At 46.0% G+C, this 25,327-nt stretch overlaps 1 protein-coding gene across 1 annotated transcript; it reads right to left on the bottom strand.

The window, feature by feature from the left end:
* Positions 1 to 1,321: 1,321 nt before the first annotated feature.
* On the bottom strand, positions 1,322 to 20,951 carry TMCO1 (transmembrane and coiled-coil domains 1). The gene is made up of 7 exons (XM_074832910.1): positions 20,802 to 20,951; positions 19,244 to 19,321; positions 15,770 to 15,829; positions 12,166 to 12,212; positions 11,468 to 11,535; positions 7,001 to 7,145; positions 1,322 to 1,677 (listed from the first exon to the last, which is right to left on the bottom strand). Exons 1-7 carry the CDS (start codon positions 20,869 to 20,871, stop codon positions 1,579 to 1,581), a joined length of 567 nt encoding a protein of 188 aa, XP_074689011.1. The 5' UTR covers positions 20,872 to 20,951; the 3' UTR covers positions 1,322 to 1,578.
* Positions 20,952 to 25,327: the final 4,376 nt, after the last annotated feature.

Below are 25,327 nucleotides of genomic sequence, written 5' to 3' on the forward strand. Positions count from 1 at the left end.
GCCATCCTGTTGGATCCAGCAACCACATGCTGCTGAATAAACTATTTCAACAAGGCTGAGCCATGCAGGTAACAGGCTGGGGTGTTTCTGGCTCTGCTTGGGCGTGAAGCCCTTGAACTAAGAGAGGCTACACAAGGGAAAGGGGAATCACACAACGGGGGGCTGCTCCCTGGGGAAGTTTGTAGCTACACCAGACATAAGGGTAAGTAGAGAAATGCAGCTTTAGAGCCAGACAGCATCAGTATACAGTGGATGCTTTCTGTTACCTGCCAAATACTCATTTTCTGAGAGGTAGAGCATTGCATACAGGTTCCCCATTCATGATTTATCTTTAAATAATCCTATAAAAGTGCCCCATACTTATTATTAAGAATTAATCCAATATTTAGTATTTAATAAGGTATTGCACATGTTCCACACTGCCATAAGGTGTTTCAGATTTGTCCCCTTGCCATACATCTAGTCAAAAACTCCCAGTAAGAGGTACTGCGTGATAAACCTCTGGTCACAGAAGCAAGAGATCAACCGCCCCTAGGGGCACTGCCTGCTTCAGGAAAACTGGCAGCCTAACTTGAGAGTGGCAGGAGGACTTATTGAGCCCTTTTAAACAAGGTGAGCAGGTTCCAGCCAACAAGACTGATCCAGATAGTTATTTGGTGAAGCAGAAGACAGTCTAGAGAGCTCCCCGGCCTAAGAAGGAAGCCTTTTAAGATGCATACTGATCATCAGTCTGTTTAGCAGTAAACTAAGGAGCATGAACAAAAGTGCTGCTGTCATAACTACTCAGGCAATAAAGGGTTCAGTAGCAGTGGATGGTACTGATGCAATTTAACAATTTGCTCAAGTTTAAAGGCCAGGTTTGTTTCTGTAATTGAGCAGATTCTGCCTAAGCAAGCAACTTTTACAGAAGCTGTATAATGCCACAAAAATCTCTGTGGGGCTGTACTCTGCCAGGAAGACGGAGGCTGACAGTACATCCAGAAACACGTGTCACCTCCAAGGGCAGCCTGGCACAGGGGCAGGTTCCGGTGCCTGCAGTCACCCGAGCCAGTGAAAAAAACCTCACCTTCCAGGCAGCAAGTTTTGCAAAGGGAGAACTAAGCACACCTACTTGCCCAGCTCCCTACCTCACGGGACTATGGCCAGTATGGCTAAGACAAGAGAGTCACTTCACAGCATGACCGCTCTGAACGTTCCAAATTGTCTGCTTTGCAGATCTCACTCTTGCTATCCAAGTTGATTCCTACGTTGTAAATTACATCAACTGCACTATATCAACATATTTTTACATGTCTTACAGCACAATTAAGAGACGCCTAAATAAACACATGCCCATGCCATTTATTTCTCAGAAACACCAGAAACAAAAGGTCAAGTTATCTTCTGAGAACTTTCTTGGTTTGATGAGCAAACAACTGCTGGTAGAATACTCCAAATGGAAAATGTTTCCAAGACTGTGGCCAATACTGCATAGGCTGTTCTTGGACATGTGAAGCCTGGTGCAGAATCCCAGCTTGTTACCTCCCAAAGGCAGTCTTGTGCACTGGTCAGACCTTCCGTGAAGGCTGTCACTGTGCTTTAGGAGAACTTCCCTGCCTGAGGTGGCGGGCCAAGGAAGCCCCCTGCTTGCTTGGTGGCAGCCCGGGAAGGAGCAAGACCGAGCATCTTCTGGATGTTCTGCAAAAAAAGAACAGAAGAGCAGGATAGTGTCAGACCAGTAACAAAGGAGACAGAGGAAGAAATCCCAACCCTGCTTACATGTAAAACCTTCCTACTAGTTTCAACAGATTCAGGTTCTCACCCACACAGCCTTACCAATCCAGCTACTATGTATTGGACCTCTAGCCCTATGCATTCAAAAAAGCTTAGCACAGAGCCAGACAACCATCCGCAACAGCTACAATGAGAGCGGGGCCACTCTCCCCCACCTCAGCAAAAGTCTTCTGATCATTAAATCCACATTTTGGTTGAGAGTTCTTTTCCACTGCCAGCTACAACACCACACAGTCAGCTGGCAGGTACCTCATTAATGTCTTTGCACACAGGTTGGTTTAAAATCAACCTACAATTTAACTGCAGTGCAACACAGGAGCAGGTTCCTAACATCTGCTCAGAGGCAGAACCAAAGCAGCCCTCGGTTTTCACAAGTTCCAGAAATCACTGTTGATGGCAGCCATCAGAGCCTGAGGGTCTGCAAGCTGGCGAGGAAGGCTCTCTCCTAATGCAGACGGAATTTGGGTCAGCAACATGGCAACCAGAGCGTGTGCCAAGTTCAAGTCAGGAGCTTAGGCACAGAATTAACATGAATGCTAGTGATGCAGACAGAACAATGGTTCGGTGGAGACATGCAGTATAACAGGACATATGTAGCAAAACCCAAAAACTGACTATCGGGATGACCTCATCTGCATCTGAGCAGGGTGTTTCAGTGGAAAACAACAAACAAGGAAAGAATTAAGTAGCAGAGCCAGGCATTAGCTAAAAACTCAGAGCAGAATATTTAAATATTATGTTTTTCTTGGTTTTTGTGAAATTCCTTTTAAATATTGCAACAGCACAAACTACAAAGAGCTAGCAGTTCTTTCAGTTTCATCCTTCACTGTAAATAACTACAGCTCAAGATGCTGCTCATGTAGTGCTGACAAAACAGGGACATCTGATGCAAAAGAAAGAAGAAACAACTGTGTCCTCCTCATGTCACCAGCTGAGTCCTGGCTATAAAGACAACAAAAGGAGGAAGGAGGATTCTCTTCAAACGTGAGTGACCTCTCCAAAATAACTGTCAGGATAGGTCAGATAGCAATGTCACAGTTCTTGAATGTTTTGATCATGGAAGGAGAACACAAAAAAAAAAAAAAATAAAAGGCAGACCAAGCTTCGTAATTCCACAGTAGCTAAATTTAAAAAAAAAAAAAAAAATCGGGAGTCATTCCAGGTGGAGACTATGCAAAGGAAGGTTTCAGCCCACACACAAGCATGAAAGTAGAGGGGAACACTTGACAAGGAATTGCATCAGGTTTAGTCCATGGCCTACATAAATCAGCCACTGGTTGATATTCAGCAACTGAATATGTAAGAGAGCATTTCACTGTGGGAGAGTCCTTCGTGTGGTTCCTCTTCTCAGAGCGTCCTTAATCAAGAGATGGACAGAAAGGAGAAAACAAAAGTAGCAAAGGGACAGATTCAGCAACACCAGAGGGTGCTGCAGAGTCAGCAGCAGGCAGGACCAGGATCCTACCAGCTTTATTACTGGCTCACCCGTGGAGCAGAGTAGATCCTAGCAGAGCATCCATGGAAGCAAAGACATGTGCACTGCCTCCTCCCTGTTCCTTTAAGTATCAAGAGAGATGACCTGCGGTGCTAAAGTTTACTCCATCTGCTTGAATAGTTCCAAGGGGAAGAGAGATGACAACTTGTCTGTATGTGGATTCAAGACTACAGTCACTCTCCAGCATTATCCTTCCACAGTAGTCCCCACCTTGCCGTGGAAGGCAGCTTAGCCTCCTGCACTTAGCTGCAAAACAAGTTTTGCTGGACAACAATCCTGAAGTCTACACAGCTGGAAACACCAGGGCTGGGGCAAGGTCCAGCAGAAACCTGTCCTGTCTGCTGTGGGCCACGTTGCACAAGGAAGTCAGCAGAGTCTACTTGCAACACAAACAAGACCATCACCTCCAGGAGCAGGGAGGGAAGACTGTAAGACTTAAAGATACAAATTCCTCATCTGAGCTCTTCTGAAGTTTCTTCAAATGACTGCAGGAAGGACAAGAGCTGCTTCTGCTTTTGTCTTTGAGGCACTTTTTGGGTTTGAAGACAAGACAGCAAGTGGCTCCCTGCCCCAAGACCAGGCCATGTGGGAAAGTGGACTCCTGGCAGTAGGGATAATTGCTGGCTCCCATTCCCACTGGGAACACATTTCAGAGAGAAGCAGCCTAATCTACAGTTCAGGCGTGTGTGAAAAGGAAGCGAAGACCAGCAAACGCCTGAGGAAGAGTGGCGTATTCCTCTTCACAAACAGCACAGGTGAAGGCTGGGAGCTCAGAAACAGGAGCAGGGACGGAGGATGTAACCCTGACATTATGCCTCCCGCCCAGCCCAGCAGCGGACTTTCCCAGCTGAGACCCAACTGCTCAAGGACCCCTGGAAGGCCTCTCCCAGCAACCCTCCTCTCTCCAAACAGGAAGGCAGGAGGAACTAGGGGACAGGATTTACGTGCCAGGGAGAGCTGGGAACAGCGCAAAGGAAGTTACTCACTGTGAGTTGACTATTTTGGGAGATGCTGGCCAGGTCACAGGCAGCAAGCTTCCCAGTCAGTGTTTGAAGAGTTTATCACCCCCACATGCCTGAGGACCACGTGAAGAGACTGCCTGATGCTGCTACTGCCCATCCCACTAATGTCAGTTTAATCACTGTCCAGTTTGTCTCCCCACTCTCACGTACTCCCCTGCATTTTCCTCCAGGTCACTTTTTTCACACACACAAGAGTTCCTCTACTTCTGAGCTCCACAGGGATGTCTCTTCCCTGTCTTTGATCCCTTCACAGGCAGCTCCAGGATTTAAGGGAAGGCTGAGGGATGTATGGCCTCCTTTGTTCACAACCTGTTCCCTGACTTTTAGTACATCTCCACTCCTCCTCCTGTGTCAGCAGCATCAAGCCAGACACTAGCTCCCACAGCACTTCTTCCCCCTTGGGCTAACAGCTGTTTTGAAGCTGACCTGTCGAGATTTCCCCTTTTGCACACAGTGAAACACAAAGGATCACAAAGTTTTCACCTCCAAGGTCATGGAAAGCACTAAAAGCAAGTCTTTGGCACCATTTTAAGCCCTTAATTACTTTCTTCCCCTTTCCCCTAGCCTGTCACAGCCCTTCAAAGTTCTTCCCAATGCTGTTATCACCTACATTTTTACAAATAGTAATAAAGCCAAGAGCAGGATGCCAGCAATCACAGCTTCAGTTCCTAGCTTCTGCACAAACTAATGGGGCTGGTCTCTGCCCTTCCCTTCAGGTAGCAAGGACGAAAGAAACTGAGCTGCCTAACAGCTGGAGAATGGCAGGTATAGTTAACTACGATCACGTAGATAAGGCAGCACTATGAAGACTGCAGTCTAATACTTCAGAGCAAAACCACTCTTCTCCAAAACTGTAAAGTAACACCTGTCCTCCACAGGGCCATCAGCGTGAACTCTCAAGCACAGAGGCAATTTTTTTCCAGAATTTCTTCTGAAAGCCCAACCTACTGCAAACAGTTCAGCATTTCTGCCCAGAACCACACTGGACCACCACTCAGTTCATGCTGTCTACTGATTTCACAATAGGAAATATCAGAAAATGCCCAGGACTAGAACTAACCACAGGAATTATATTTTTCAACCAAAAAAATCCATGGGGGATTTTTCATCAAGGGAGTTCCCCAATCAACCCAATGGGTACAGAAAAATCTTGCTGATGGTGCTATTTAGTTTCATATAATAATGTGCAACATTGGAAATAAGGGACGTCCCATCTAACAGGTGAATAACAGAGAGCAGCACCAGACAAGATTGCCTGAAGGAACAGCATCAGACCATAGTATCCCAGGGAATTCAGGAAGATGATCCTAAGAGCTAAAAAGGTCTCATTTATTTCACAGCAGCAAACACTGCACCAGCTACTGGGAAGTGAAACAAGATTTGTCTTGTAGCAAACAGAATGAGGAAGTCCCTGGCCTTTGGTACTCTGAAGCTGGCCCTGCTTGGAGTGAGGAGGTGGGCCAGACAACCTCCAGGTGACCCTTTCAACATAAATTGTTCTACAATTCATTATCTGCTTTCACATAGGACCAGACACAGATCCATTTCAACACAGTGACCCAATACAGAGAGCTATGGAGAATTCAATTCACTAGCATGCACTTTGTGACTAAAGGAACGCTCTATTATTAAGCTGCTCCATCAAGCTCATCCAAACTTCTGACAGCAGCTGGCATAATACGCCACTTCCCTTTGCTTATCTGCTTTAAGTCTTTCTAAGTCCTTTGGTACCCCCTGAGGAAAAGCAGCAAGTCAGTCAAGGAGAAAAGCAGCAAGAATTCAGGAAGTGAATCAAAGAAAAACGAAATATAAATACAGAAAAGCAGACAATTTGCAGCTAGTTGCACCAGCATTCATCCAGTCCCCAGAGTTTATTAACTTATCCCCAGCACTCTCTGGGGGAAATTTGGCAAACAAAGTAGGCTTCTGGTTGCACTGAGAAGGCCCACTTGTCCTCACCAGCCATTCTGCCACTTAAGCAGCTAGCAAACCTTCCTGAACAGGCACTTCCCTTATCTTCACTGATGCTTCTCTTTCCAAAGGATGGGACTAACTAGCTTTCCTGGGGAGCTACGTGTAGCCTACTCTTGGCTTATACCAGACTCCCTTTCTGTGTCACATCCCTAACACTGGGAGAGACTCCACACCAAAGGTAAAGTTCTTAAGACTCTGAAAAAAAATCAGGCAGTCGGCAAAAACAGGAAGGACAAACCCAAAAGAACAGGTTTAACTCTTTCCTCACTATTTTAGCAAATTTATGGACTGATTGAACCTTTATAGAACCTCAAGCCACAAAGCAAGTTCCCCCTGAAGGTGGTACAATTCTCTTTTCTCATAGCACTGTAAAAGTCACGATTACTAAGAAGCAGTACTTAGATTGGTTTCTAATGGAGACAATCTCTTGACATGGCAATCCACAAAGTTAGCGGACACACGCACAAGGAAAGAACCCATTTCTGCCAACTCTGTCCTAGTGCCCTGCTGCAAGTCTCCAGTCAAGTCTTCCCCACCAGTCAAGGATAGTGGCTGTTTTTTTAAGATCCCATCCTAGAATTGCTTTGAAAATTAAGCACAGGAATGGAAACACAGAAATCATAAACAGATCGAAGATTATGCACGCAAAACCGGACGGCAGTAATAGACTCCCCTTCATGGATGGAGATGTGCTTTCCCTGCTCCAGGCATGCCAGACACACCGCAATGTCCTTACCTGTCTGATAGACATCGTGCAGAGAATGTAGAGGAAGATGAAGGAGCAGTCGGTGTAATCTTCACCCAGAAGGTTGCGGTGGGAGAGACCTTGGATGTACGAGAGGGGGATAAATGGAAGCTTTGCCACCACTCGGCCATCAAATCTAGAAAAAGAAAGCACTGAATCACAATGGGGGACAGTAAAAGGGTCTCTGACTATAGAAAGAACAACTGAGCATCTTCAACAGACCACCACAGCAGATAAGACCACGTGAAAAGCTAAAAAGCCACGCTGCCTTCTCCAGCCCACCTCTACATACACTACACCAAAAAGGCTAAATACACCTCTCTCCCAAAGCCCTCCACACCCAATCATCCACAGAGCAAGGAGACTGCCCTCAGTAACAGTTTTGCCACAGTCAAAGAGTTTCATAGTGATTTAAGTGATCAGCTGGAGAAGCTGTTGGTTCATAAAATCTTGGTTGGTGTTTTGCAGTTTACTGGTGCATTTTATTTAAAAGTCAAATTTAGCAGATCACCTCCCAGAACACAGTCAGCACTTAAATAAAGGATGGATGACTATCACCCTGCTCTACTGCAGTTACTGCAAGAAAATGGGCTCTTTGCTTTTAAGCAAAAGGGCATTTTTTTAATTGGAGCATAAACCGAAGATACCTCTTCCTTTCCTTTAGCAGCTATACTTCTCAGCACAAGAAGGATGCATAAGAGAGCCACCGACAAAGCTTTTTAATACCAACAGTCTTCTCTACATTAGCTCTGAAGATGAAGGCAGTGCAGAGCCACGATGATACCACGTTTTCCAAGCAGGCTGTCCTGCTCCTGGAACTCCTCCAGGTCCACATTCCAGGGCATCAGGCAGAGTGTGAATTCTGGCCAGTTTGCAAAAATTTCTCCCAACCCAGACAGTCGACCCAATCTTTTGAAGTAAGAGTGTATGATGCCTCATCAGCATGTGTATATTTGGATGTTATTTTCTCTGCATGCACTGATTTTCTAACAGGTGTTTCTTGTTTCAAGAGATCCTAAATGAGCGTTCTTTCCTGTGGAGATGCGTTCACACAGCTACAGCTCAAACACACGCCAACTTTGTTTACATCTCACAGGCAGTTTGGCAAAAGAGCTAGGAACGGATGTTTATCTCCCTGTAACATCCCCCAGTGGCTTAAAATTCTGCGTTATTCCTGCTGTGAGAATGACAAGTACTTCAGCAGTAGCACCCTGAGGTACCTGCTTTTAATTCCAACAGCTTTTCACAGCTATCATGAAGGGGTACTGAAATGCAAAAACTCTTAGAGCAAGACTGAGAACTGATTGTATTAAAAAGTTTCTGACAAGAGAAAATTGAGACACGCAGAAGCTGATTTCTCTCCCAGGAGAAATCCCATCTGCTTAGAGGCCACCACCGCTACAGATCTCACTGCCCTAGCACACCTTTTAAGGCACAACAGTCATTCAGCTGCTCATCTTCAACACAGCATTCTGCTCTTCAGGTTTAAACCAGCTTTCTTGACACTTACATATCCTTCCAGCATGGTCCACCCTGCTGCCCCATTAGTACTGACACTCTAGTAAGAGAGAGAGCCAGTGTACTGGTTTTAGGTGGGATAGGGTTCATTTTCTTCATAGTAGCGAGTATGGGGCTGTGTGTTGGATTTGTCTGGAAACAGTGTTGATAACACAGGGATGTTTTTGTTATTGCTGAGCAGTGCTTACACAGAGTCAAGGCCTCTTCTGCCTCTCACCACCCCACCTGCGAGCAGGCTGGGGGTGCACAAGAAGTCGGGAGGGGACAGAGCTGGGACAGCTGACCCCAACTGACCCCACGGATATCCCACACCATACGGTGTCATGCTCAGCGTATACAGCTGGGGGAAGGAGGAGGAAGGGGGGGGACACGTTCGGAATGACAGCGTTTGTCTTCCCAAGTCACTGTTACGCATGATGGAACCTGGCTTTTCTGGACTTGGCTGAGCATCTGCCTGCCCATGGGAAGGGGTGGATGAATTCCTTGTTTTGCTTTGCTTGTGTGAGTGGCTTTTGCTTTACCTATTAAACTGTCTTGATCTCAACTCACGAGTTTTCTCACTTTTAGTCTTATGATTCTCTCCCCCATCCCACTGGAGGGGAGTGAGCAAGTGGCTGAGTTGCCTGCTGGGGTTAAATCACAACAGCCAGTCATCACAATAATTTCCATTTTGGCTAAGCTGGTGCATGGCAAAGGTGAGGTACCCAGCCACAGAGCAGCAGCCTCTGCATAGTACTTGTCCAAAGGGCAACTCATCATGCTACTTCCATGCAGTTCCCCGCTCTTTTTATCTCCCCAGAGCAATGAACTCATTCAAGAACAGGAAAAGCAAGCAAGTGAGGCTACAGCCATTGCAGGTGTCAGCCACCCTTTTCCTCCTTTTCATACCACACCCACAGTGCCTCCATGGATGGATGACCTGGCAGTATCAGCTTCCCAGACAGAGCCTAAGAGCCTCCTGAATTCAGAACTGAATTATTCTCCTCCCGAGACAAGCAGCTGTTCTTTATGCTATGTCAAGAGAATGACAGTGCCTAAGTGAGAACCAGCTCCATCAAACCATTCTATCAGCTTCAAACAACACAGGTACAACCCACAAAAGCTACCATTCAGATATAAATGCACTAGCTACCTTGTACTGAGACCAGGAGCAAAAATTTAACTATCTAGCCCCAAAGGCCAGACAGCCAAATCTTTAGATTTTAATTCAATAGGCTCAGCTATTAGCAAGAAAATTATTTCACTTCAAACTATTACTGAGCTGTCTGGCTGCTCCTGCTGTTCACGTTCAGGATCCCTCTAAAAGAAAGATATGTCCAAAAGCTTCATGTCAATTCTGTGTCTAGTAGCATGGTCTCTGTGGGCAGGAATCCTCTAAAGAGGAACAAGACAAGTAACCTTGGTGGCCTTAAAGGAGAAGAAACCAATTAACTAATTTTTTTTTAGGTTAATATCTATGGAAGGAGGAGCCACACAGGATTTAACCAAAATCAATTCCTTCCTGAAGCTCTCGATGAACTTACAGTCCTGTCTATAAGTTCATCAAGAACTTACAGTCATAGCATACTCTGAACTGACTCTTCCCACTCTAGGAAAGTAGGGAGATTTTTTTTAGTTTGTTTTTCAGTTTGTCTCAGAGGCAGAGGTGGTGGTGTTTGTACTGCACCCAAACCGCTAGGCAAGCACTTGAAGGACTCTGGTGCAGCACTAAAAATGCCTGACAGACGCTGTGTTGCTGGGCACATGACTCACAATGCACTTCCATCCCTGCTCAGGGCTGCAGTGAAATGAGACATCAATGACTAAAGACTGTATCCAAATTTTAAAGTCCTGTAGTGCTGTGCCCCTCTGCTCAGTTTCACAGCATTCCAGAGAATGCTAGATGCTGAAGTCTGACTAAGCTGAATAAATAAAGAGTCCACACACTGGCACTTCTGTTATTATGTTACCCCCTGTTTGCAATTTATCCATCCACAGATCTTCAGTAAAATAACAACTGACTGTATCCTGGGGACTGCCAGCAGAGAGGCCAAAGGTTTTGGTGCCCCAGAACATAAATTCCTGTTTGTAGGACAAGTACGTTGCCCAGATATTAAGCAGCCTCCTGAAGGTTATTCTAACCATACTCGTATCATCTTCAGCTTTAACAGCCAATGGGAAGTTCACACTTCAAGACTGAATCAAGTTATTAAAAAGTCAAGTCTTGGATATCTGAAACAAAGCTTCTATAACCATGCAAACCAGTTAGGGCTTTTTCTGTCTTTGGGGTTTTTTTTATTTTTTTATTTGTTTGTTGTTTGTTTTTTTTTTTTTTTAAAAAACTAGACCTATCCCAGGTCATTTTTAAAGCAAAAGAAGATTAGAGCCCATGCCTGGACCTGTTAATATCTTGACTCTGATCACCTTAAGTAGGGCAACAACAAACTGCAATTATAGCTCATTTCTAAGGGCAAGGGAGCTGACCCAGTTTTGCCTGCGAGAGCATTCTTTGGTCACACTACTACAGCAAAGCCAAATAAGCTCAAGACTGTAGCTGCTTGCCTGACATCTACCAAACCTGCCCTGATCAAGATGTTCCCAAGCAGAAAGGATGTTAGAGTTATAACCAGATTAAATGCAATTTGTACAGTTTGATTGCATTCAGCGCGCAGTGTTCCCTCTTGAGCAGAATATGCCTGTGGTGACCAAACAACTGCATCTTCATATGAAATATCAATCCCTTTTACGCAAATTAATTATGGTTCTTGGAGGGACTCTTGTCACTGTGTGTTGGGTTTGTGTGTGTATGGCAGGGGGTTTTGCTAGCCCCCTCCCCAGCTACCAAAACCCCCTGCCACACACACAAACCCAAACACACAGTAACAATTCAAGTGATAGAGGGAAGGTGGAGAATATATTCACCATGAAAATTTAAGAAAGATCCATAAAGGTGATACTTACATGGAGTTAAACATTCCCATCAAGGCAGTGAAGCAGAAGCCAATGGCAAACATGGATTTCATCCGAACCTGCAAGCAGAAAGGTCAGAGATAATCAAAATAGGCCTACACTGAGGGATCATGGGCTCACACCCTTAAGAACAAGCTTTGTACAGCATCACTGAAATACAGAAGGAAAAAGATGACCCAGAAGGCCAGAGAGATTGTAGAAGCGAGCAGAGAACTCCCAAAGAGAAGTCTGGTCAACAGTTGGGTACAAAGGCAGTCACAGAGTGGACCACTGATGTGAAGAGATGCTTCAAGGGAAAAAAAAGTGCTTAAGAACTGTCCTGTTACCTTCCACAGGTTGGTTTTCTCCCTTAAGCAGGAATCAACCAATTTTTTCTTCCTTAAGCAGAAACCAACCAGTCATCAGGGGACCATTATGAAGACAGAACTTTCAAGAGGAAGTCAGACAAATTAATTCTACTTTGAAAACATCATGGAGGCTTATAAAGATGAAAATAGCTAAGGCTGGGCATGAGATGAGGCAGTAAATGCTGGAGAACTCTGTGGCTCATACTAAAATCTCTAATTAGAGATAATCCAGAAGGACCTGTCAGGAGGAAAAGCTGCTATGTCTGCCAATTGATCAAAGTCTTTCTGTCGGAAAGCTGACCAAAATCTTTAGCAATCAGGAACTGGCTTTAATTTTCTTACCATTGACAAGTCCCTGTTGTTATTCTTCAGTTTCTCTTCTTGTCTCTCTGGAAAGACAAAAACAACAACAGTTATAATCACTTATACCAACCTAGAAACCAGTGTTTTCATTTCCAGGAAGACTTAACCTTCTTGGCTCTCCAAACAAATAACACTCCCAAAACCAACTCCAGTTCTCTATGCCAGACAGTATAGAGTGAAAAACTGTACATAGCCAACTGCTCCTCCATCAGAGCCACATGCAGCAAAGCAGGCACAAAAGAGGAGGAGGCTAGAATCACACATTCAGCACTTTTGAAAGAAATGCACAGAATGTCAAATTTGCTAACTCAACCAACTAACACAGCAGCATGAGCAATGTTGCCAGAAAACAAAGACAGTGCCTCCATATCACACTTCGGAGAGACAGCAGTATCAATTTGCCGCACACCAGGCTCACCATTATAAATACATTATATAAGGATTTCATTTTGGAGGTGTCTGAAGGGACTCTGAAACTGTACACATTGCTGCACCTCACCAAGGCTAACATCCTGCTGGTTTTAGTAATGAATTTTGGACCCTTGCCACATCTAAAAGATTCTCCACAGAGGAAAGATGTTCTCTACCTCAGTTTCAGTAATACATGTATTACTATGCTTTGCAGAGAATACTTTAAAATACTACTTTGGAAATTTAGTCTGTCCTTAAGTCATCACAAAATTAAAAGATGACCAGTTTTCTGGGAAGGCATTTTCCATGCCCCTCACTGGAGGGCTGCTCTGGCCTCAAGCATTATCCACCACCTGCCACCTTTCTTGTCCCACGTCCCCATCATCCCTTGTCCACTGTGCTCCTCTCAGACTGAGGATCCAGAGGGGCAGCTAGAACTTGGAAGCAACACCTAGCTCAAGTAAGGATGTGGATGGTGAAGAAGTATCCAAAGAACAGCGTGAGTAAAGAGAGAGTGGGGATGCAGAAGGGCTGCCCAGCGTGCGAGTTGACCGGTGGATCCCTGCTGAAGTTTCAGTAGAAGAGGCCCACGGCACAGAATCTCAACAGCTATCTTTTAAGACCCTGCTAAATACAGGGACTCACAAGTATTATGAAAAGCAATAGCAACACCCCTATCCAATTTCTTAGAATACTCACTGCTATTTTCAATTGCTCCTAGCTACAAACCATCCCCTCTGGCAGGAACTTTCCAGACACCTGCTTCCTGACCCAGGTGGAGAGCTTTGTTCTGGGACATTTCAGCAACCACAGGCCAGCTCTTTAGGAATCACATTTGGCACAAATACTTGTTTTTTCCCTCTGCTACATAACTGACAATCTATTTTGATGGGCTAAAGGTTACATAGGGATAAAGAACACAGCCCTGATCCCTCAATACACCTGAGCTGGTTCTCACCCATTTCTACAAATTCAAACCAAATAGGCTCTGGGTATCACACCACCTTACACAAATGGTCTGTTCCTGCCCAAGTCATACGTAAGCAGCATTTAGGTACTTTGCTATACTGCTGGGTAGAGGCACAGAGAAAGAGGACTGGGTCAACAAGCAGCACCCTAGTGTCTAAAATCATCTTATTCTGCCCATTGGAACACAAACCACAAGGATACAGGGATACAGCACTAATAATATTTGGAAGCATTGTTGTGTTTTGTTTGTTTTGCAGTCTACCCAGCCCTCACATGGACTCCTGGGAGTGTCACTGTCTTTTCTTCTAGGGGCACATGGACACAGAAAGCAGTAGCAAAGTTTAAGCTAACAAACACACTTCTTAAGCTGAAATGATTAAAGGCTGCACCATGATCTTAAAGGTGTCCTGTTCCAGCAGTGTGAAAGGTGATTTAAACACAGTGTGACTGAAGTTGGTTCACTTTACACTTAAAAATACGAAGTTTGATAAGTAAGAAACACCAAATTAAGCCTTCTAAACTTTCACCCTACCTGCTTCTGCATGATTCATCCCTTGTGTAACCAAGTAATAGCATACACACACCTCCTGTCTTATTCTGTGCACAGAACAGATGGTAACTGAGGCAGGTCTGTACCACGCCTGTGACTTATCTGTAAAGCCTCAGCTCTTTATTTATTTATTTATAACTAGAATGGTAGAATTTAAAGAACCTCCAGCACAACTAAATTTGCTGTTACAACAATGCTACATCTTGCAGAATGATCTGACATCCAGTAAGTTACAGGGATCAGAGATTTCAAAAGCAGTTAACGCTCTTGAGTCATTTTATGAATGTCCAGCTTGACATTTAGGGCCTGATTTTTCAGAAACACTAAGAATTCAGCTTCGCCTGAAAACAAATGAGACACTGAAGTTATGCGGCACTTGGGGGGAAAAAAAAAAAAAAAAAAGTCAGTCTCGGTATCTTAGGCTTGACCAGCAAGTATGACAGCAAACAAAATCAGTGGTCATTTCCTAAGTTCTGTTCTTAGTCCCTTTGTGCTTTGTTTTTCATTTGCAAAACAAGATTATTTCAGTATATAAAAAAATTGGTGGAGCATCTGAATTCCTCAGATTCTACTGTTTATTAGTTTAGTCCAAGCACAAGTAAAATATTCTCTGCTAGGAACATAGCTTGGATGGTGCCATGCGAAAATGTCATTGCCCCACATTCAGAAGTGACCATATATAACAAGAGCATGTAACATTAACAAATTGCCTTACCCACCAAGTAGTATTCAGACTATGCAGGGATTATTCACGATTAAGAACTGAAAATGCACAAGAGGAAGAATTTTGGCTCCTGTCCCTTCAGGAGTCTAACGATAACAGGTTTTATACCTAGGAAGAACTGTTTGAAGATATGTTTATAATTATTCCCAAGCTTTGTACAGATCAAATGACTAATCCAGCTACCTGGTGTTACAGAGGAATGAGGAAACCAACTCCCAGGAGCTCTCAGAAGTGTTCCTGCCACGATTTCTGTAATAATTTAACTGAACTTTGCTGCACATTTTACTTTAGAGTCCTGCAGATAACAGAACTTTCTAAAGTACATGTCCATTAAAGATCTACCACGTTGTTCTTGCATAGTTCAGTACTTAGAGTTACCGTTACTCAGAAAGACTTAAGCTCATTGACAATGAAGAATGGAAAAATAAATCACTACCTAAAATTGAGCAAAATTAATTTATCAAACTTGAAATAAATCTAAGTGCAGTTACAGTTAACAGGCAAACACCTTCAGCTTGGAAGTGTTCAAATGAGAAAAAAAGGAAGATCCAAAAGAATCACAATCATACAGTCAAATAGCTATTGCAAGCTGACAGTGCACTGCAGCAAAGAGCTTTGACAACAGAAGTTAGTAACAGTCATGGATAAAGGCTCAAATTGAAAAGGAAGGCAACTAGTTCAGCAAGAAGTGCTGCTCCTCTCAGTGACACTGCCCTTCTCTGCATTTGACTAAAACCATCAGGAGGCTAGATGTCTCCTGTCTTGGAAGGGTAAGGCAAAAGTGTTCCTATTCCAGTCATCAGGCCAAGAATCAGCTCTAGTACCCCTTTAAATAAAGAGTTTTGAAAGGAAGGAAAGGATAATCACTTCCATAAGTTTCTCAGTTTTTCCCCCATTCTTGGGGCACCATATTCCTTTCCCAGTCTTACCTATTTTCTTTTTCTGCTGTCGGCCTGCGGATTCAGTTATCGTTTCCTTCTTCTTTTCCACTGCCAAGTGAAAAGAAAGAAATTCCATCATATCTGCAGAGGGATACTACCACTCCTTTTCCACACACCAGACAAAACCTTTTATTCCTTCAGAGAACAGAGGCACAAAAGGAAGGTAGGTATGACTAAGAAAATAATTCAGAATCAACAAGTTATAAACCACTAAGACTGACTCCACCAAATACTTAAAAATAATTTTAAAAAAATTCAAAATCCTGGATATCAGAATATTTAAAGGGTTAATTTTAAACTCTGTCAAGAGCCCATTACATTGTTAACTGAGCAGTCTGGGGACAGTTTTGGCGCAAATGACCCTTGCTGATTTGTCATTAGTACTAGACAGTACTTTTGATTCAGCAAGTGTAATGAAAAGAGCTTTGTGGCAAGCTCTGCTCCCGATTATCTGCAGTGGGAAGCAGAATACAGGAAAGCCTGTGTTCTCGTACATCCCTTCTTCACAGGCAGGCATTCTCAGGGGAAATGCTGTCCAAGCAGTCGGCCACAGCCTGCCCATTCTTCAATTCATTAGTACTGAAGCATTTTCAATATTTTAAAAGTAGGAGCCTAAGCTCCAAGTTACTAAGACTCCAAATCAGACACTCACCAAGCATCTGCAAACAACTATCACCACAGCAAAAAGGCGAACATAAAGCCAGCATAGTGAACCTACAACACAGTAAATGGGCTGCTCATCTGCAAATGCTCTTCTGCTGACAGCAAGAAGAGCTTTTTCAGAAGTAAGAGACATTTTAATTTAAGACCTGTAACAAGACTACTACAAGAAGCGAGGATGATAAAGCGTGGCTATGGTCTAACAACAGATAGCAGCCCTTTTTTACTCTGAACTCTATGTATCTGTACCATATCTATCTACCAAGGAATAGGCTTGGCTCCTTGTTAGCTCACTGAACCAGCCTAGAGACCTGAGCATTAGGACTTATCCCACACAAAGTACTAGCTCAGCACAGATCTTCTAGCCTTGATTTCAAAGCACAGGTGAAATAAAGTCAGCCAGACTTCCACGCAACACAAGGATTTGTAGCGCTGCCTTCTGAAATGCCCATGATGTGTGTGTCAGTCACAACTGCTAAGAAAACTACACTAGTACAGACAAGATACCTAAACATCACTTCTTCCGTGGTAAGTTTTTTTTTTTCCAAAGAACAAGCATATCTCTGATGGGCAGGCTAGCACAAGGGGAAAAAACAGGGAAGTCTGCTCAGAGGGAATGCTGGAGAGAGGTGCCAGATGACACAACACACCCAACACTCACAGAATGCTCTCTCCATAACCTTTCTTATGCCAAATCCAGCTGGGGAATCCTGATCAGTCTATCCCAACCCTAGTTCACATAACCCCACGTCCCCCAACTCTAAACTCAACTGGAGAACGCTTTGTTTTCAGGCCCACCTATTGCTCCCAGCCCTAACAAGAGGGCTCCTCCAGGTCCCAGAGGAACTCTACACCCCTAATTCCCTTATGGTTCGAACAGAACAAATAACTGTCAAGCAGTCTTGCAAACATATGTTACAACACAACAGCAATTCTAGAGACAGCCTTCAGCCTTGCAAATTTACCACTGCGTTTACCTGGGAACACTTACTATAATGTCTGCAGCAGTCTCAGACAAAGCTGCCAGAGGACAGGAAGAGATGAAACTAAGGACTGTGAGTAACAATGTCTGCTCTAGCACACTACTTGGTCCATTTGTTTTTGCAAATCCTAAGGATTGCTAGGACTCTCATGGGAGAGCTTAAAGATCTCAAATGTGTTTTTTCCTGTTTCAGATGTGTTAGATAACAGTTGAAAGGTGTGGCTCAAGTGGTCTACTTTGCAAGTTGTCTGTAAGCCATCAGGTCAGCCAGCTGTCCTTAGCACAGGAGGAAAGAGAAAACCAAACAAAAACAGAAATCAAAGCTGAATTTTCAGCAATTCCTTATTCTGTTTTACTTTTTCTTTTTTTGTTAGGGATGAGGAATCAAACAAGGAAGTTAGAAACTAATTGAGATGCATGAACCTCACATCTTTCCCTTCACAGATTATAGCCTAGCTATCGGCAGAGCTATAAAAACAAACAGCATTAAATTCTTACAGCAATCATTAAGCCCCAGAGATTAAACCCTGCTAACTGCTTTTGGAGTTCCACAGCACAAACACACTACAGACACCGACTCTAAATTTTCAGCTGGGTTTCAACTACTTCTCCAACTTGCTCTTCTGGGGCTAATTCCACCCTACACATTTTTGTCAGCCAAGTGGGATTAAAGTGAGGCAGGCAGAGATGCAATCCCCACCTCATACTGCTGTGATGACCAAAGCCCCTAATTTAGGAGCTGTGACACAAGCATGACTACACTTCAACTCTTCAGTTTATTTTGCCCAGGGGAAGGCTGGAATAAGCTAGACTGGAAAGAGCATGCTTGGGTAATATTGTTCTCCCACATACTGAGAGAACTGACATAACTGTGACATATTTTTAAGGTAAAACCAGCTCAGGTTTGGACCCAGTTGTTGTGTGCTGTGCTGTCTCTTACTGCTGCAACTTGTGTAAGGCGAATACAATTGAGTTCGAAAGGTCAGCTGAATTTCTCCTCTGCTCCTCGGCTTCTGATACAGACAGGTCCACTGAAGCACTCCATGCTCAGACCCTCCTGTTTACCATTCCTCTTAATATCCGATGCATATCTTCTGCTTGCTCACCCTCTGCTCCCTTCTCCCTTCCTCCTTCGTCCTTTGTTCAACCCCTCCCAGGCCTCTCAGATCTCCTCTCTATGGAAGTAACTTGGGACTTTTTTTTTTTTTTCTATTCAACTCTATTTGTTTCTAGCTTACACTAGTATAATTTATTTTTATACCAGCTGATAGCTCAGACCTTTCTATCATGACTTTGTCTTTAGTCACCCCCCACCCTTAATCATCACTCTTACTCTTTATGTATTCTGCTTTCCTCTCATGGCATTCATTACTCAACCCTAGTTCTTTCTTATTACAGATCTCAAATTCTCCACTGCCCTTGAAAAGCAGAAACTCTGAACTTATTTCAGGCATCTAAAGGAATCTATGTATACAGACAATGGCTACTCATATTCAGAAAGAGAAAGATGCCAGTACCGATTTCTTACTCCCTCCTGTCCTCCATTAAGAGGAGGGGCAATTTAGACAACACAACAGGTCTTTGCACTAGCCTTCCCTCCAGCAGAAGACAAGAATTAAGGACAGAAATAAGTCCTCTTAGTACAGATTTGTGTAACTTGTAAAATTAGGCTCCTACGAAATCCAGGAAGAAAGTTCTCTCCCTTAGCAGAAAACGCTGCAGGAATGTCTCAGAGCACAGACTATTCAATTTGGCATCTGCTAAAGCAGGATGTAACAGGAGCAGCAAGACACATTCACTAATGTCTGAAAAGTACTTACATTTCTTGCTCTGTTTTTCCACTTCAGCCTTTAATCTCTTGTATTTGTCTGTTCGGTATACCAGGACCCAAGTTATACCTGAAATAAATACTCAGCAAGTAATTAGGTATGTAAAGACCTCTTGCAATAATAGGGATACAAGTTAGTAAATACATACACAAAAAATACATGTCCTGTCTACAAAACCACATTATAACATGTTAAAGGTACCACAAATCACCAAAAAGCTATGCCATCACTTTCCTTCAAATCCTCTTCTCAAGTTCCATGTAGCAATGGTGCCTATAAAAGTCTTTAGAAGTTACCAGCTATCTTACTGAGCACTGCTGTTTTGTAGGGCTCATTCTGTACCTTCATGCTCATATTTACCAGCTGCTGCTCCCCTTAAAACCAGGACCTGATTAAGGCAGTAAATCACGACAAAATCTTTGGCATTTTCATAGCACCTAATTAAGGCCTAAGGAATAATTCCCATTCCTACCAGGACCTGCCCGTTAACAGTATCATATCTTGAAAAGGCAAATAGAAGAGACCTCAAGAGATTCTCAAGTCTAAATCCTTGCACTCAAACATGACCAAAACAAGTTGTGCCACAAGTGCAGAACCAGTGGTTTGTGAACAACTGCTTTTTTTTTTTTAGCTTTGGTTTGACAACAGGGCTGTGCTGCTGAGTCCCAGGGATCACCAGCTGCCAAGAAGTGAATGCCGTAGACGCTTCTGAGGTCAACACAGTTTTGTGCTGTGAAAGGCAACTGCATCTAACCCCAAATGCAACACAATAGGGTTCCTAAAAAGCAAGTATCATATTCTACCTGGGACTCTCCCTGCTCTTGAATGCCCAAAGACAGCATCTTGCAGCTCTGGGATGAAGGAGATTTGGGGATATAGGTCAGTGCCAGGGAGAGGGAGCAGCCTGACCTTTGACTACCCCAAAAGGTATCTGTCCAACCAATCCTTAAAAAGCTGCGCCTATTTCATTACCCTACCATTTAAAAAGGCTTTTCAAGCAGCTCAAGTCACCACCATTGTAAGTTCAGGCAATTTCTTCACATCCTTTCTACAATAGCTATAGAAAAACACCAGTATCCTCCTTTAGGCAGACTGAGAACTTTTAGCCCATCCTCCCATAGCCTTTCTCCCTTTAGAGGAAGCAATTCACACTGCTTTGTATCATAGGTCAGTTATGTTCAAGAGTTGTTCACCGCTGTCCTCTAGGGTGCCTATGCCGGCCTCCAAGCACCAGGCCTCAGGGGGCCCTGTGTAACCGAACCTCGTTTCACACCCTCACTGTCCTGCTCTTCCTCCGACACCTGCTCCCCCTCCCGTTCCGCCCACCCTTCCCAGTGACCCCAATCCCTCCCAGCGCTCCGGGCCTACGCGACGCAAGCCAGGAGTGGCCTCCGGCTCCTACCGAGCCCTCCCCATGCCTCCCGCGGACAGCACCACCGGGCCAGGACTGGCCCCAAGACCTCCCCGCTCCGCCACAGCCCAGCCGGGACAGGCCCCACTGGCCCCGCTGAGATGGGGGGACGCGCCCACAACCCGGCCCGGCACTCACCCTCGGCCAGCAGCGCGGTGCACACGGAGATGAAGACGATGAGGAGGGTGTCGGCGAACATGGTGCTCATGGTGGTAGCAACACCACCCCCCGCCCCCCCCCCCCCCGCCGTGTCCCGGTAACGCCGCCGCGCTGCCGGAAATAGACCCCGCCACCCGGAAGCTACCGGGGGCCACGTCGCCTAGCAACGGCCGGAAGCGAGCGCCCGAGCTTCCGGGAGCCGACGCCGGCCAATCGCCGCGGCGCTGGGGGAGAAGCCGCGGGAAAAGCGAGGGGCGGGGAAAGCGCGAGGAGATGCCGCTCTGATTGGGTGATGCAGCTGTCAATGCTGGCGGCGGGGCCCGCCCCTCCCGCTGGCCTCGGGGGGCGCGGCCTGCTGCCGCGGCGCAGCCTAGCATGGCGGTGGGGTTCCTCGGGCACGGCGCTCTCTGGGGAGCGGGGCTGGGGTCAGACGCCTTCCCAGCGGTCGGGGGGGCTGTCCTCCTGCCCCAGCACCCCTCGAGTCCCGCACACCTGTGTCTCGTGGTGCCCAGGCCTGTGCAAGGCCCACGGTGAGGTCCCTGCCGCCACCACCGCCCTTGCCGCGTCTCGCCGGGCCGTGGTGCCCCACACGGCTCCCTCTGAGCCGCTCCGAGGCCGTTTCCAGGGGAAGACGCACGAGGCGTTTGCTTTGGTTGTACATACCCTTCTCAGTCATGAAGGGGTTGGCTTGGAGCAACTTCCTGGTTTCTGAAATTGTGCCCTGGGTTATTTTGGCATGAATACCCTCAGCGCACAGCAGCAGGAGGCATTTTCTGGGATTCAATATTTACAAATATTGTTGCCCGCCCTTGACCAGGATTCGTTGCTGCACGCTCCTAGCACGACCAGCAGCGGAGTACTGAGTTCAGTGATTCAGAGGGCTGGAAGCAGGGAAGTAAATCGTACGTTGCTGTGCCTGTGTAAAATATTTGCGGGTGGGATGAGGATAAGAACACTAACGAGGACAGTGAAACAATGGCAAGGATTTAGCAGAGAGACTAATTGACTTTTATTGAGGCTCTGGTGGTTACACCTGGAGCAACAGAACTAGACCAAATCCACAAGTTGTAATGGGGTACGGAGACCTAGAAAGCAGAAATAAAGAAAAGGAAACAGGGCAGGCAGGGAAGGGCAGGTTTGTGCCTGTCCTTGCGCAACGAGGAGTTTGCTGACAGTGAAGAGCGATGCCCTATGGGATTACATGCACAGAGCTGAGTGAAAAATAAGGTGAAAAGCCCTACCATCGCCCTTAAATTAAACACTCCATTCAGACAGTGACAAAACCGTAGTTCAGAGAAGGCAGTGCAAGTAGTAAGTGAGGGTGTGAGATTAGACAGCAAACAAATCCTCTGGAGCCTGGTGATATTTGCATACCAGGAAACACGAAAGCCACGTGTGCAGGTGGTGAAGCAATGACTCAGGCATCACTGAAAGTTGCAGCTAAGCACCCTCTGTGCCTTGAGGAAAGTCCCAGTGCCGTCTCCAGGCACCGGGAGCTTTCTGCAAGATTCGGGGGGGAACTGAGAGTAGAACCCGGCCGTGAGCAACAAGGAGTCCAGTGGGAGTGAGAGCCATCAAGGAGACAGGGATGAAATTAAGGATGGATACTTCAGTTTAGGGTGAGGAGCAGGAAGATGTTAATGGCTGATGGTGTGGCAGGACCCATGATAATATTTTGTGCCCTGCTGTGTGCCACCTCGTGCTGTGCTGTATGCCATCCTCCACCATCTCTCCCTCTCTTTAGAGCTTCCTGGCTTTCCTGGCTGTGAGATGTATCTGTATCAATCAAGGCAATGTTTAGAAATACTTTCTCTTATACCGCTATGGGAAATGATTCACACAAGATCAGTTATCAACACTGAACATGGTCTTTCACAGAATACCTATGTGGCAGAAGCCAGGCCAGCAGGAGATGGTCAATGACATGAACCTCTTTCCTCTCTAGTGTTCGTGCTTTGAACTGGAGGTAGAGGTGACACGGGCTCTTTGTAATTTCATCCTGTCATTTTGAATCACACCAGGATCCTTATCAGCAGGTTTTTTTGAGACAACAGAAGGCATATTACTCTCAATGGCATTTCCTTTTTAAAACAGCATTCTGTGCTTTGATCAACATGTAAAGGACAGATGAAGAGTTGGGTGCAATTTGATTCTATCTAACAAGCCTGGGATATGAGAAAAAGGAAAGCATTTGCGTAATACATAGCTCTGGACGTGTGAGTTAGAGGTCAGTGCAGTCTACAAACATTCTAGATACAGCAGAGATAATATTTATGGAGGTAACCTCAAAACCAGATTAGAGAGAGACATGTCCAAACAGATTTCATAGACTGAAGTCTCCAGACTTAAACTGAAAATTAAATTGCTTTGCACAGTATGTTAGTGACTGGCAGCTAGGAAGACGGGTGTGTAAAATTCTCAGATAAGTTTTGAAGTAAGATGAAACTAACTGGGACTTGGATTTGATTCACTTCCAGTTTACAGCCCTGGCCTGATTTTGAAAGAGCCGTTAATGTCATCTTTGCAAGTTCTCCTTGTGTTCTGTATATATAAATAAGCCTTGAATATCCTTAGCTCGTACCCCTTGAGGGCCCATCAAGAGGCATCCACTTATCCTTCCCTCTACAAGTGTGTCTGCTCCTGCCACGTGTCAAGGGTCTGGCTTAGAAGAGGAATAGGAGATGAAGTGCCACGATGGGCATCTTGCAGAGATGCTCACCTCTGAGGGGGATGGACAGCACAGTCTGAAACAGCTTCAGCACAGCAGAGGTTTTGATCTGTCCCCAAGCATGGCAGCAGAGACGCTGGCAGCAGTGAGCATAGGCATGAGGAGAACCAAATAACCCCCGGAGGTCACTACGTCCTGAGGGGGTTTTGCCGTTCAGACACGGGTGTGTTGGTTGGGGGATAAGGAAGAAGAGCTGTGAATAGTCCCTGGGGCCCGGCGGTGTGTGCAGGAGCCGTGCCCACGCTCAGCGCTTGGAAACTGGCATGAGGCCGTGCGAATTCACTGGAATTCATCCCCGCGGGAAGTTCTCGCCCGCATACAGCACTTCCTTCCCGGCAGCGGCCGTGCACGGTGCCATCTCCCGTGCCACAAGCCGCAATCCGTGGGGGCATGGTTGGAGGGGAATGGGGAGTGGTGGGCAGAGAGGGGCCACACCTTCCCAGGAGATCCTCTCTCACATCCTGCGTGGTGAGGGCTAGGACGTGGGACCCGTCTGGTAAACATTTCCACACCTGTTTCACTGTATTGAAGTGGGAAGATAAAAACCCTGCTGAAACTTATGATCCTATGAACAGTGCTGGGAGGAATCTGAGGGCACCGCTTAGGCCATCCCCTGCCCCAATGCATGATCAACTCTACTAAAAAGTTTCTATACAAGAGCTTACCTAGTCCATTTTTTTTTAAATCCGCAGTGGTGGAGAGTCCTTACTCTCCCTAAATAACCGATTCCAAGACTTAGCCATTCTCACACTTAGAAAATGTCCCTGAATGGCTGTCTATCCTGAATTGCCCTACTGCAATTTGAGCTGGCAACATTTTGTTCTAATCCCCACGGGTAAGAGAAATGTATTCCCTTCCTGCTTGTGGCAGCCTTTTATGTATTTGGAAACAGTTATCTTGTGTCCCCGCAGCAATCTCTTCCCCAGACTAAACACGCCCAGTTCCTGCAGTCCTTCTGCAAAGCCAGACCCCAGGCTGTCCCCGAGACCCCGCTGGAGTCTCTCCATCAGGTCTCACCTTTCTCAAAACACGGCGGGCAGTGGCGTTGGTACCCGGCAGAGGGTGAGCTACCGTGTCCTGCTGACGTTTGTATGTCCCAGTGGGACATTTGCCTTTTTTGCAGCAGCACTGCATTGCCTCTTTGATCCACTGTACTCCCGGATCGTTATTTGTAAAAGGGCTGGCTTAGCCAGCAGGTTCCCATCTTGCATTTTCATGGATCATTACCCCAACCTAAGTACAGTACTTGGCACTGGCCCGTGTGGACTCGCACCCCACGTTTTGCTGAGCCTTTTTCCATTTTGTCAAGAGCATTTTGACTTTGAATCCTGGCCTCCGGAGTGCTTGCAGCTCCTCCCAGATGGGTCCCATTTGCCAAAGACATAAGCGTAATTTTTATTCCTGGTTTTGGGTCGTTAATAAGTGTTCCTAAGTGCTCGCAGGACTAGGGCCTGGCTGGGGCGGGGGAAGCCAGGGTGGGGGACATGTAATGGGGGTCCTGCTGGGGACCACACTGGTGCGGTGCTGGCGGTTGCGGAAGGCTGTGGCCAGTGGGACGCAGAGGGGACAAACCAGGCTGGCGGGGAGAGGGAGCAAGGGCCGGTGCCTCGGGCGGCCGCATCGCCTTTGTCCCCGGGCGGGGGAAGGCGGCGGCGAGGTGCGGGCCCATGTGGCCGCCGTGCCGTGCCGTGCCGTGCCGTGCCGTGCCGCCCCGCCGCCAGGCTGGGCCGGAGCATGTGCAGCTGCGGCAGGCACCTGGCAGGGAGCCGCAGCGCCG

The sequence above is a fragment of the Strix aluco genome, chromosome 8, assembly GCF_031877795.1.
Source record: "Strix aluco isolate bStrAlu1 chromosome 8, bStrAlu1.hap1, whole genome shotgun sequence".
Classification (NCBI taxonomy): domain Eukaryota; kingdom Metazoa; phylum Chordata; class Aves; order Strigiformes; family Strigidae; genus Strix; species Strix aluco.